Source organism: Camarhynchus parvulus, chromosome 5 (assembly GCF_901933205.1).
Source record: "Camarhynchus parvulus chromosome 5, STF_HiC, whole genome shotgun sequence".
In the NCBI taxonomy this organism is placed as follows: domain Eukaryota; kingdom Metazoa; phylum Chordata; class Aves; order Passeriformes; family Thraupidae; genus Camarhynchus; species Camarhynchus parvulus.
The window spans coordinates 25,826,107-25,839,399 of record NC_044575.1 but is presented as its reverse complement, the minus strand read 5'-3'; the positions used below and the strand labels follow the sequence as shown (position 1 = coordinate 25,839,399).

Below are 13,293 nucleotides of genomic sequence, written 5' to 3'. Positions count from 1 at the left end.
CTGGCTTGTCTTCATTCATACAGGAGATCCAATCTGCCCCTTCTGCTCACAGGATCTTGCTGTACTTCTCTACTTGCACTGTAGCTGGTCTCACGTAAATCAGTACTGGAACATGAGAAAGCGGGCACCTCTCCCAAGAAGTACGTGAAATTCAAGAATTAACAGTTGCAAAAAGAATTGAAACAAGAGAAAGACAGGTAAGAACTGCCAGTTGCAACCTGGACAAGCTGAAACTGCTGCCCAGAAGGACCAGGTAGATAGCATTTCCAAATCTACCTGGAATATCATGGTAGCATGAATTACCTTCTGTGTCCATGAAAACAAAATACAGAAAACCCTGGTCAAGAGAGCCCATCTGTACTGATGGAGGAGAAATAATGCTTCCAACAAGTTAATTTGGGAAGCTTTTAACAACACAGAAACAAAAATCCATAGAAGGATTCTTTGCCATTCTTCAACTCAGCAATTTCTTAATACCTGTCACCCATACCATCTTCTTTTGTTAAGGTAAACCTGGAAAAAAGAACTTTCTCTTCTTCAAGGCATTAATCCCAACGAACATTGTGCTGTACACATATACATTTTATTTTTGTGAGATATTTTCATATTTTACTCCATCTGGGATTCTGAAGGGAAACACTTGCTAACTGATTACCCTGTTTTCACATTTTAGTAGGCAGCAGTGGCTGGTTTCTGAAGTGCAGATGAGTTAATGCAGTACACCAAAATGGTGGACATGAAGAACATTTTCATACAGTGGTGTTCAGTCAAAGCTGACTGCAAAAGTGGCATACCTTATGCTAAGATTACATATTCTTATGCTTCTAGGAGAGGGGCAGTTTCATTGTGATTCTCTATGTTATTTGTATTTGCTAAATTCCTGCAGCAGAAATGCTTGTGCAAACTGACTGTAACACTACAAGCAGCTAGTCATTGCTATAGGCCAAATTTATCTGAAGAACCTTTTTAAATGTTGGTGATAAATGCTTAAGAAGAGCACCTGTATGATTTTTCAAGTCATTGGACAAAATTTCAGGTGAGAGTGTTTTTGTTTGACCTCTGGTACAGATGCCAGATACAAGAACATTGCAGCTCTGCTACTTCTGAATTTTGCAAAGTAGAGTGGCTAGAATATGTAAGCCTGAAACACAAAATAGTGCCAGTGACAACAGTTTTCCCTATCTAAATATGAAATGGCAATTTTTCTTTTTGGCATGAAGATAAAATGATTTTTGCTTGTTTCAAAGTTGACACCAAGTTACATTTTGCTCCAACTCGTCTTCGTCTTTCTTCTTCCTTGGCTATTTAGTTATGAGAAAGGAAATAACAATCAAAGCTTTCTAAACTATGCAGGAGCATTTGTCTGGAACGAAGTGAGCCCCTGCCTCCTGTAATTTAACAGCAAATCTGACTTCCATTTCATGTAAAACAATACAAAGCTTTTTGTTCTCTGTATTTCAAACACTGTGGTATTGATTCCATTTCTTACAAAATCAGATGAAGACACAGCCTACATATCACTTCTATGTCAGAAACAGGCATCACTCATCCATTCCTCATTTTTCTGTATTTCTCTGTTTTAACCATGTGACTGGTTAAAAAAAGACTACCCTGCTAGTGGAGTAAAACACAATATCTCTGAAGAGAAGGTGCATTTGACAAGCCAGGAATGAACAACAGCCAAGTGGAACAATGCTGTATGACTTCTGAGGACACTAATGAATGCCAGTGAATGCTCAGTGCTAAACCATTCCTAGAATAAGCAGGTATCTCAAACTCCTCCTGTGATGCCTGGCACAGCTCAGACTTCTAAAACCTCAACAGCAACAACCAAGCAAACACCCCCAACATAACAATTAGAAAACGGAAGTACTTAAAAAGCCAGCTGCTTCTGAGGCTTGTTTAATCCAAGAACCAAGTAACTTCTTTAAGTTAGCTCCTGGTGGTAGTAACCATAATGTTACTTTTTTACCCCACTCTCATGCCTTTTCACAAGGTGACATTAAACAAAGGATGATACAGACAAAAGTCTTACTCAAAATAAATGGGCTTTTTTTAAAGAGAATAAGAGGATAAAGAAAAGAGAAGAAATTTATTAGCCAACTGCAACAGAGTTAACTGGAGGCTGGTAATTAGTGTTTAATGCCACCTATAGTAAAATGTTTCCCACTGGGAAAAACATGGGAGGCAAGTCCACTTCGCTCCTTTGAAGTCACAGGCCGGAGCACAATGTACATCAGCACTCAACAACACAGTCATTTTACATCTATTCAAGTTTTTACATATCTGCAAAGCAGAAGTAGTAGCAGCCATTTGGATGTTCTTTCTTAATGGTTCGCAGGGGGGGCCTAGGAAACTCAGAAGGACCTGGTTCTTGTGACATGGAGCTGGAGCTGCAGCTGCTGCTTCTGCTGCTGCTTCCAGCCACCTGTGCTCTAGCTCTGTCCTTAGCAGGGGAGAGCTGGGGGGATCCTGGGCTCAGGTACCCAGCTGTGGTCTGAGTAGATGCAGTGGCATGTGTGGTTGGGCCAGTGTTGTTTTTCACATAGACGTTCTTAATAGCAACAAGCGTATGTGCCATGATGCTGATGCTGTTATTCAGATCTTGCATGCCTTGCTGCAGCAGCCGAAGATTGTGGTTGACACTGTCAAAGCCAGACTGGATCACCTGTATTTGGGTCTGCTGAATCTGCAGTAGGTCCTCTTCAGTCATTTGATTTTGGTCTGCCTGGCACCTGCCTTTTGTTTTGGCTTTTACTTTCCCAGAGGAACAACCGCCCGATGTCCCCAGGAAAGGCAGTTGTTCTTGACTAGGTGGAACCACTACCATGTCCTCAGAGTTTTCTTCTGGCTCCACCACCTTCACTACTATTTCTTCTTTGAGGTTCATCTGCTCAAGACTGGATTGATGAGATGGGCCAGGACTGCCATTAAACCCTAGAAGAGGTGGAGGGAAGAAAAGCAAAGGAAAGCCCATGAGAAACTTCATAACCTCAGTGGTGACATATTTTCTCGTCCACTAAGCACTAACATCAGTCCTTGAAACAAGACTCTCAAACTATGTTATCACTGATGGTTTTAGAATACAAATTACTTCGACAGGTGGTAAGAAAACCACAAATACACATTCACGAGTTAACCATGCATCTGCATACCACAGCTCCCTTACCACCACAGAAGCCAATCTTTAGGATCCCAGAGACAAAGTTCACTGCAAGCTCATTTTATGCTCTATTGTGCACGCAGTAAACAGTAAGAGCATTGCTGAAACACTGGATTGCAAGAATCCCTTGGTATTCCAGCATGCTAGGACAATATCGCTGGCACGTATGAAGTTATGCGCTCGCAACACTTTGAACTGGCTGGACCTGTGTGCTGCCATGCCTTTTTGCATTTGCAAGAATAACAACGGCAATAGTGAAGATCGGTGGCCAGATCTAACGCCTCGTGGATGGGCAGCATCTGCTACGAGACGCTGTTTTTACTCTTGGTGCTGCTCTTAGGCACTTCTGTAACCTAGAGCACGAAGCCTCACAGTTCTGTGTGCGTGCGTATACGTTTTGCCTTTCAAGGATCCGAACCAGCGCTTTCCTGCGGGGCCGGTGCCCGCGGCCCGTGCGCGCACGCAGCGGGCGGGCAGCGCCGCTCCCCGCACACCGGGCTCCCGCGGCTGCGCTGGGGGACGCCGGGCGGGCGGAGGGTCCGTGGCGGAGCCGCGGGGGTCGCTCCCGCACTCACCCATGTCCCCCACAACGGCGCCAGGCAGCTCCAGCGTGTCGATGCCGCCCACGATGGGCACGGCCTCGGCGGGCAGCAGGGAGCCGTAGGGGCGGCGCTGGCGGCGGGCGGGCGGGGCGGCAGCGGGGGGCAGCTCCTCGGGGGCCAGGAGGAGGCCGAGGGCGGGGGGCGCCGACGGCCCGCAACCCTGCGAGAGGCGGCACAGCTTGCTGCGGTCGCGGCGCTTCAGGTCCCGCCAGCGCTTCTTCAGGTCCTCCACGTCGCGGGGGCAGGCGGCCACCGGATTCACCTTGTGCCGGATCAGCTCCCACACCTTCCGCTTCTGGCCCGCGGAGGCGCGGCCGGGTCCCGCCGCGAACAGCAGCTGCTCGTGCTTCAGCACCTGCTCGATCAGCACCTCCGTCTCCGCCTCGTTGAAGTTCGCCTTGCGCCGTTTGGGCGAGTCCTCGGCCATCCTCCGCCGGGGGTGTCGGCGGGCGGGGGGGCGAGGAGCCGCGGGGAGGGGGGGACGCCACTGCCCTTCCCTGCACCCCGGCCCGCGGGTGCCGCCGCCGCTAGGCCGGGCCCCAAGCCCTACTGGGGAAGGAAATACCGCGCATGAGAGGAAAAGACGCGCACGGACCGGCGCAGGCGCCCCGTGCCCCGCGTGTTGACATGGGGAGGGGGCGCGGCCCCCGCCCGCCTCCCCGGCGGGAATCCCCGCTCGGCGCCGCCCCCGCGGGAAGGGGGGACACGGCGGGCCCGCCCCTGGCGCGGGTTGTGCGCGTGCTCGGCGGGAGAGGGGCCGGGAATGGCGGCGGTTTTGGAGCTGCTGCTGCAGGAGGAGGTGCCGGTCAGCGCCGTGGTGCGGTGGCTCCGGCACGGTCCCGGCCACCGCCCGGCTGAGGTAACGCGCGCTAGGTCGTCCCCCCACAGCGCCCTGGCTCCGGCGGGGCTGGGCCCGCAGCCGCGCCACTCCCCCAGCGCCCTCCGCTGCCGCGGGCCGGGGCCGTGCGGGAAAGTTTGTCCGCCCCGCGCTGCTGTGAGGGGTGAAGCCTGCGTGGGTCAGCCCCGGGGCCCCGTCAGGTGCTGTTCCGCGGCCGCGGCCGAGCGTCTGTCGAACCGCCGGCGGCACCGCCTCCGGCGCGGGCGGGCTCCGGGCACGGCGGCGGGAGGGCGAGGCCGCCGGCGGGAGCTGCGCCGGGAGCTGCCCGGCGGGCGTGTGAAACCCGCTGGAATGCCGTGGCTGAGCCCGCCGGAGCGCGCCGGCGCCGGCCCGGCTCGGGCGGGCAGTGGCGCGCGCGGCTCCGGGGCGGGAGCGGGGAGGCCCTGCGGGCGCGGGAAGCGCCGGGAGCCCGGGGCGCCGTGTGCCAGCGCAGAGCCAGCGGGACCGGGGGTGGGCAGGGCAGCACGGCGCAGCGCATCTGGTGTCCTGAGGGAACGCGGTGACACTTCCCGCATCTTTGTAGGGGAAGGCAGCGGTGAAAGCAGGATGAGGCTGTCAGCACCCGGGGCTTGGTGGCGGCGGCTCTGTGCAGGCGCCAGCGCGCCTCTCGGCTGGATGTTCCTCCCGCCTGGACCTTGAGGAGGATCTTTGCGGGCTGGGAGAGGGTGTTTATTGGCTGACTTTTGTAACGAATGATTTGGGTTCTTGTGGAAATAAAAACTTTTGTAACTGTAGATAGACTAGGACCGCTTATGTTCCCCATAGAGAATGACACAAAGAAACAATTGGTATTTAAAGCATCTTCTACCTGAGCCTCTTGCATAGTGCTACCTAGTATTAAAATCAAAACTCACTGGTGTCACCCCCACGAGTTAGTTGGGTATTGCCATCATCCTAAATGTGTGGGAAGAATGGACTAGCACTTTCATGTTGTGTGGTATTTCTTCAGCTGTGACTTGCAGAAGCAAACCTGTGGACATTATGAAGTTTGAGATCCTGGCAGCTCAACTAGCACTGTGTGGGTGAGGGTGGGGAGGTCAAAAAGTTTGTCTTCGCAAGGGAATTTCTTGCTGCCTTTTGCTGTTGGGAGCAGTGCAGTTACTTCAGCATGAGAAAGGAAGTGGGAGGTTTGCAGCTGGCAGCTGTTGACAGGATGCTGTTACCTAGTTGTGGAGGAACCAAACCTCCGTTAACTTGGACAGAGAAAGATGAGTGAAAATAGGTTGTACTCTGAAAAGTTGGAGAAACTGCCCAACCGTATGCATAGGATAGACTGTGATCATGTTTGTGCCCTATGGTAATTCCAGGGGAAGGATATGGTAGGCCATGTCTTACTCTAGCTCTCATGGCAGTTTTGGGCTGGACATGGTCTTCTAACACCTCATGGGGATTGTATTCTGAGCTGTGCTTTTTCACTGATTGTTGGCTGCTTGGCTTGTCATCTGGGCTGTGGCAGAATTTCACAGTTCTCCAAGGAGCTGAATTGGTCTCACGCTTTAAAATATGAATTTTAGTATAGGTGTTGAAGATTGTGTGAGTCCAGTTACAGGCATGTTAATTTTGCTTTCACTTCTTTCTTTCATGCAGAAACCACCTTCAGAAATAGTGTTTGCTTTCTTGACTTTTCATCTCATTAGGGTGGTGAATACAACTTTACTGGAGTATGTATGCAATGCTTTCACTATTAGTAAGGAAAAGGTTTTGAGAACTTCTTCTGTTGTTGCAAATGTTGCTGAATCCAATTGAGAGGAAACAGAAACCTGATGGAGTGTTAGGAACAAAAGAATTTTTATCCAGGGTACAAAACTTCAAACTGCGCATGTAGCGTGAAGTCATTTTTGTCTAGATTTACCCTTGTAAGATCAATGCCACCTGTCTAGATTTCAAATGTGTTGAGTCAGTGGTGGGGTTTTTGTTTAAGTTTCTCAAGTATAAACTTCACATACCTTAAAGGTGCACAGTCTCTGTTTAGACTTCTGTGAGTTCTTGAGCAAGATTATTTAATTGAAGTGGAAGAGCAGCTTTGGTCTTGTATTTGGCACTGCAGGACTCCAGGTGCTTCAGTGGTTGTTGTTACAGCACCCCTCTGTGGGAGCAGGCGGCATTCACAGAAAAACAGGGCACAGAGACCTTGCAGACTGTAGATTTTTCTGTTAGAATTAGATGCTTTCAGTATTGATGTTTTCAAAATATTGAACTTGGGGGGGTCAGTTGCTCCAAGTCCTCCCTGGCCATAGCTGCAGAGAGTATTACCGATGTTTCCATGGAACAGTTCCACTATTTTCCAATCAGAGACCAAAGTGAATGACTCCATCTGAAAACTTGTGCCAAAATGGCTTGTGTGTAGGCTGATTTTCAGGTCTGTGACCAGCACTATTGAATTTCAGTGATGTACTTTGACAAGTCATGTTGGTTTTTATTGTGTGTTGAAATCCCATAGTTACTACTTAAATGTGTCTGGATACTTGGACAGAAAGAATCAGGTAGCATCTTTATATTAATTTTTTGTCTACTTCTCTTGTAGGAGAACCACATCCATGACAAGCTGGTATCTTTTAGCTCACTTCAGAAAGATTTTGTGCCTTTTCTGCTGAATTTTTTAAGGGAGCAGACCAGCCAGATCCTGACTAATGGACCCCCTACTCCTGCTAAAACTCCTAATTCCAAGGCTCATGGGAGCCAAAGGACAGGATCAGAAAGGAGGGCAGGCCATGCAACCAGCAGCCGAGTGCAGCTCTTTTCTCAAAGGACTTCAGTGACCACCTGCACCACAGATACCAGCTTTTCTCCTACTGCAGCATCCAGTGGTTCCTCTTCCTTTTCTGGGTCGAACCTGTCTAGCCCTTACGGTGATTTCCCCAGCATGGTCTCCAGCAGCAGCCCGAGCTTTGGGCACAGCCCTGTGCTCCACCACGGTGAGAGGCGTTCCTCTCAGAAGGCCAGCCTGGGGAGCTTCCTGACAGCCACACCTGAGGCCCTACCCGTGAGACGGGGCCGCAGGAAAGGCAGCAGCTTGGCCGGTGCCTCTGGCCGGCAGGTGGCTCGTGATCTGGGGCGTTCCCTTGCTGAAGAGGAGGATGGAAAGAGTGATGGTGGATCATGGAGTGGAGGGAGAAGGAAGCGGAGTGAAGTGCCTCTTGTTTCTGCCAGATCCCCGCCCAGCCAGCTAAACCTTAACAATCTGGAGGAGTTTCCGCCCATGGGTGCTGCCTCTGGCTGGACAAAGTAAGAGCAAGTCTGCCTCGTTGTGTCACTGGGATTGCTGCAGGTTGCAGCTCCTTGACCAGCAGTTGTGGGTGTCTAGATGCGGAAGAGGCTGTAATACACAATACCTGGCTTCTGGGAAACGTGGTCAGAACTGCTTTGTTCTGGTCACTGTGTAGGGAAGGGAGTATTGCCTTGACAGGGAGTCAGGTTTCCTCTCTGTGGACTCACCCAAGACATCTCTTTTGCCTCTTGCTTGCAATGCTGCCTGCAGCTGGCCAGTGCGCAGCCCAGCGGATACAAAGCTGAGCACATCTTTGTCCTTGCGTGTTCTAACGAGTCAGCGTTATCTTGGCTTTTCACGTTTCTCATTTAACAGAATATCAATTGGTAAGGAAGAGGTATCCTGGAAGGCTCTTCAGCTTTACTGATGTTAGCAGAAAAGCTAATTGGATTGATCTTCTGTGGCTTCTGGTAGCAGATGTTAGCCTGCAGCTTCGTTTGTGCTGTGTAATTGTGGACAAAATAGCAGACTGTGTTCTTGGTCTGCAGCAAGCCCTGAAGTCCTTGGTGACTTCAGCTAAGCTTTGGGGCAGCTGTTTGTGTTGTGGTTGCCTCAGTCCTTTAATCTTTGTCTTTGCATTCTTTAAAATCCTCATTACCAAATAGAAAGCCTTTGTGTCAGCCTGTTTGCTCTGTATATCAGTCACTGGTCTCTGAAAGTGGGACTTTATAGTTGGACATGCAAAATTCCAGCTAAAAATTATAAAATTAGTGAGTCTGTACAGCAAATCCAAATGCAGGGTCTGGGTCATGCTCTAGACACTGCTTTGGCCAAGGGAGATAAGGTGTGTTTCCAGCATAGCCAGCAAGTCTCTCTTACTCAATTGCATTAATGCTCAGCTAGGAAAAAGAAGGAGGAAAGAGATCACAAGTCTTTGGAAATCAATGTTACAGTGATTTTGAGAACTCCTTAGCAGTTAATATGTAGCAACCAGCATTTCTCTAGTGCTTTATGTTTCTGTATCCATTTCTGTTTTTTTAGTGGTTTTTTGCTACTTTACCAAGCCTATTCCTGAAGGACAAATCCAAGTATTTTATGCAGGAAGGATGAGTTTCCCTGAACTTAAACAGCCTGATGTAACTTGGGAGCCTGGACTCTCACTGATAGACAATGGCAACTTGATTGATTTTGGGTTTGTTTTTTTTCTCCCGATCATGTTAGAAATGAATTCACCAGCAGTTTCTTACTAAAATGGGGCATATCCTGTCCTGCAAATTAGAAACATTTGGAAGGGTTGTGTGGCACTGTGGTACCTGTAAGATGCTTGCTATTTGATAATTAATTTTGCTGCAGGTTCAGCAGGTTGTTTGTAGCAGTCTATAGCTCCATGACTTTTTTTTCAGTCATAGAATAAAATCGATAACTACAGGTACAGTTTAGAAATTCAATATCCGAGCTCAACATCCATTTAGCATTAGATTCCTCTGGAAGAGTTATTGCACATCTGTTTTGAGACCGAAAATTTTTGTTGTTGTTTAGCTTGATTTTAGTGGAATTGCTTCTCTTCTTTTCAGCAAAAGCAAACCATCGAGGCGAATCAACCCAACTCCTGTGAGTGCTGAGCGGCCCCTCTCGAAACCAAAGACCTGTTTCACTTCTACACCTGTCAGCCGGTCTCCAGCCTCAAGCCTTGAGGCCTTTGCTGCTGTCCAGGAAGGAAACCTCTCATCTGTGATGAGCAACAGCCTTCAAGAGGAGAGGGAGATGCTGAAGAAAGAACGGTACAGTCTGAGCAGGGGGCTGATTCTTAATTGCCTTCAGTCCTGGTTCCAGCCAGGACATGGTTAATTTTTCAGTAGCCAGGAGGGGCCGTGGCCAGGACTAAGTGAAAATGACAGAAGAATATCCAAACTAGATATTGGTGTTTGGACCTTAAACTATAATTTGCCTAAAGCAAAGTGTGTCTGTGGTATCAGACTAGGATATTAATGCACCTAGCTCATGTTTGCCATTTTAGAGATGTGCTAACTCTGGAACAATGACTGTCACTTCAAAAGTGTAGTCAGTTCTCACTGCTTTTATGAGATTTTCTCTTCACGGAAATGAATGTGTGGTGCTACATTATTTAACAGAGTTGCGATTTGAATGGGATTCTTTGGTCTTTTGCTTGCTAACCCCAAGATCTATTCTCTGTTAGATGAAGATGACTTAAATTACTGTCATGCTAAAAGCTGCTTTAGACGGTGTAGTTGACATGGTTTAGTTATTGCAGGATTTCCTTCATGCTACACTGGAAGAGAAAGACCTCTTCTGGATGCATGGCTGCTCTAGATCATCCTCAGTCACACGGTTATGTTGCTGCTCTTGAATTTCAGATGCAAATTGCTGCACCAGGCGTCTTCTCCTGCAGGGATGTCTTTTGATCCTTGTACTCCAACTAAGCCTAGCTACACTCGCAGTGCCAGCCTTCCTGCTGAAAGCCATTTGGTAACCTGTGCAAATCCTGCTAAGGTTTCCTGCAAGAAACAGTTGGAGTGTCTGGCACAGCTCTATTCATCCTGTATAGCAGGTGAGGACACAGAAGATGTGAAATTGACCTTTCTTTGAGCTTTGAACTTGTGTGTGTGTCGTGGAAGCTATGGGATAGTTATAGTGTACAAACAAATGACATCTGGAAAAAGAAAGTAAGCCAATACAGTTATTAAAATAGATGAATACTTGGTGAAAGTGTAGGGAAGGAGGTGAGCCTGATGCAGTACTCTGAGCTGCAGTAGACTGAAGTTGTATGTCCCATCTGAAACCAGACTGTTCCCTAACACATCTTTCCCATGCTGATCTACAGTGTATCACAGTATCATGTTGTGGGGAGACAATTCTTTGCTGACTACCACAGAGCAAGAATCTATCTTTTACCTTTGTGTATTAAAGCAGGACAGTATTGAGTAATCCACCTTTAACATCTCAATTACTCTCTCCCAGAAAACCTGGTACCAAATATTTTTCTGGAACTGTTTTTTGTTCTGCAACTGTTGACATCTAAAGGCACTTCTACTGCAGAAGATGGGGATAGTGACCCTGAAATCAGTGAAAGAAACAGAGGTAAGCAGTAGTAATGAAGGGAAGGAATCTTGCTTCCATAGAATGAGAAAGTCTTGTAAAGTAGCTTGGACAGTTATTCTTAAATTACATGAAAATGCCTTGTTACCACTGTGGGACTCATCTGGCAAAATGTCATGCATGTGTGGGAAGTGCTGGCAAAAGTCATGCATGTGTGGGAAGTGCTTCCACAGTATGATAGAGTGAGGTTGCTAGTTAGTGTTTGAATCTAGCTTTCTGCTATTGTGCGAGATTTGCTGTAGCGACTTCTATCACTGACTTTTAGAGGGAAGGATAACTCTGCTTGAGTTGCTTCTGTGTTGATCCTACAACTCAAATGTGCTGTTGACCTGCTGTATGTTTATTAAGCTTCAGGTTTGGATCTGAGTGCACAGGATCCAGTTGTATTGTTGCATTTGGTTTTTGGCAAATTCAGCCTTAAGCTTGATGCAGTTAGTACTTTGATATGGATAGTACAACCAAAAGAGTGGCTTTAGGATGAGACCCACCACACCCTTCTTGACCCCACAGGCCTCAATTTGACTGACCTTTGTTTTGCTACTCTTTGATTCTTAGGGCTGAGATTAGGAACATGAAATCTTCAGATATGGGAACACCATTTTATGATTGTTTCTAGTTGTTCTATTTTTCTTGTCCTGTATCTGCTTATTGCTGTTCAGAACATTGAGAAAGGGTCTTTTCTTTCCCATACAGCATTAAACACTTCAATTGCCTTTAGTATAGGAAAGATAGGGAATGGGAACTTCTGAAAATTGAATAGGAGTCTGGAAGATTATTTTTGGATATGTCAGTTCGTACTTTGCTTAAAAGCTAATTGTTGGTCCTTTAGTTTATAAATGGTAAAAGGTACTGTTGTCTCATGTTTCTTTTTTCCTCTTAGATGTGTCAGGGAGACAGCATTTTGAAAGTGTGCACAACTGTGTTTATTTTGCTGTTCAAGTCTTGGATTATCAATATGAGTGAGTTGAATTCTTTTTTCATCTGCTTGTGTCTGCAGTTGTGTGTGGGATTAAGCAAGTGTGCTTGGATTGTAGAACTTTACCGGTTACAGGCACAGAGTTTTTAATTTTTCTTCAAAACATACAGCTTGACCTGGATTTGTATGTCTATGGGTTTCCTTGCACTGATGTGTCCACTGAACTTTGTTGTAATTGTGCAAGAACAGGAAAGTTGTGAGATGAGAATGATAACAAATACAGATACCAGTAGGATTTCCTGCTGGTAGATGTCCTTTAGAACTCTTTTCTTGGCAGCATCATAAAATGTAAACATCAGCATTTCTTTAGAACTGCTCATGTGTTGTTTATGTTTGTCCGTCTCTCTGAGCTTTATCCCCATTATCTTGGCAGAATTATTTCCCATTTAGAAAAGGGGATGCTGAAGCTTTTGGCTGAAAATGAGCGGATTGCATCGTTTTCTCCCACCTTGCACAAGAGGCTCCAGCAGGCTTATGAAAGCAGCACAGCTAAGGTAAAAATTGGCAGACCCCAAGTCACATTGCTTCAAGCCTTTGTGTTGTTGTTCCTTTATTTGCAATGGCTTTGATGTTAAATCTCATTCTATTTCATCGTCTTTAGAAACTGTCTAAAAGTATTTTTTTCCTTGTCAGTGGGTGAGTGAGTTGCTGGGTGCAATGATTGTTTGCTGTGAATCACTGCTGGCTAGCCTTATGTTGTGCTCCTGGCCCTGACCTCAGCCAGAGACTTTGACAGGGTCAAGTTTTGCTTTTGAAATTCTCACTTAATAAACATGGATCCCAGGAGTATGATTAATTAGGTGCAATATCAGAAGGTAGTTTCAAAGATTTGGATTTCGTTCATACATATGGACTCTTTTTAGGCAAGCAACATTTCACAGGAGACAATCCAGGCTGGGAAAAATGGTTCTCTTGTGTAATCAACTGGGTTAGGGAGCCAGTTTGGTTGGTAGGAATTGCGTGGTAGAAATGTATTTTGTATCTCATTTCATCCATCTTTTAAAAATGGAAATTACTCTTGTCAAAGAAAGGACACTGTACTGAGATTGGGACTTGTCAGTAGTTGAGCTTTAAAGTTGTTGAAGTTGTAAATAAAGGTCTTGTTACTTGAAGAACAGTAAGGAGAAAGAGTAAGGTAACAGAAATTGCCAGCCAGGATCCTGAATTTTCTCAAGCCCTATATTGAAGGTATATTTCAACTGTTTGTGGGTCTTTCACACTGTATCAAAACTGGTTGCAGTCTGGTCAGCAGAGATTTAAGGGGACCAGGTAGATACTTTATCTTTTAATGTTGAGTGATTCTGCCTGTGTAGCCTAATGTAGATTGTA

The 13,293-nt window shown here is 46.9% G+C and overlaps 2 protein-coding genes across 2 annotated transcripts in view; one reads left to right on the top strand and one right to left on the bottom strand.

The window, feature by feature from the left end:
* Positions 1–43: 43 nt before the first annotated feature.
* Positions 44–4,441, bottom strand: LOC115904337. Its single transcript, XM_030949667.1, has 2 exons — positions 3,739–4,441; positions 44–2,937 (listed from the first exon to the last, which is right to left on the bottom strand). The coding sequence occupies exons 1-2, from the start codon at positions 4,190–4,192 to the stop codon at positions 2,279–2,281; spliced, it is 1,113 nt and encodes a 370-aa protein (XP_030805527.1). The 5' UTR covers positions 4,193–4,441; the 3' UTR covers positions 44–2,278.
* The window catches only part of CDAN1 (codanin 1), a 31,383-nt gene continuing 22,437 nt past the window's right edge, over positions 4,348–13,293 (top strand). The window contains exons 1-7 of the mRNA XM_030949666.1: positions 4,348–4,624; positions 7,188–7,888; positions 9,446–9,652; positions 10,247–10,440; positions 10,851–10,970; positions 11,869–11,947; positions 12,338–12,458. Coding sequence (XP_030805526.1) covers positions 4,529–4,624; positions 7,188–7,888; positions 9,446–9,652; positions 10,247–10,440; positions 10,851–10,970; positions 11,869–11,947; positions 12,338–12,458 — 1,518 coding nt within the window. The 5' untranslated portion in view covers positions 4,348–4,528. The remainder of the gene's footprint in view (positions 4,625–7,187; positions 7,889–9,445; positions 9,653–10,246; positions 10,441–10,850; positions 10,971–11,868; positions 11,948–12,337; positions 12,459–13,293) is intronic.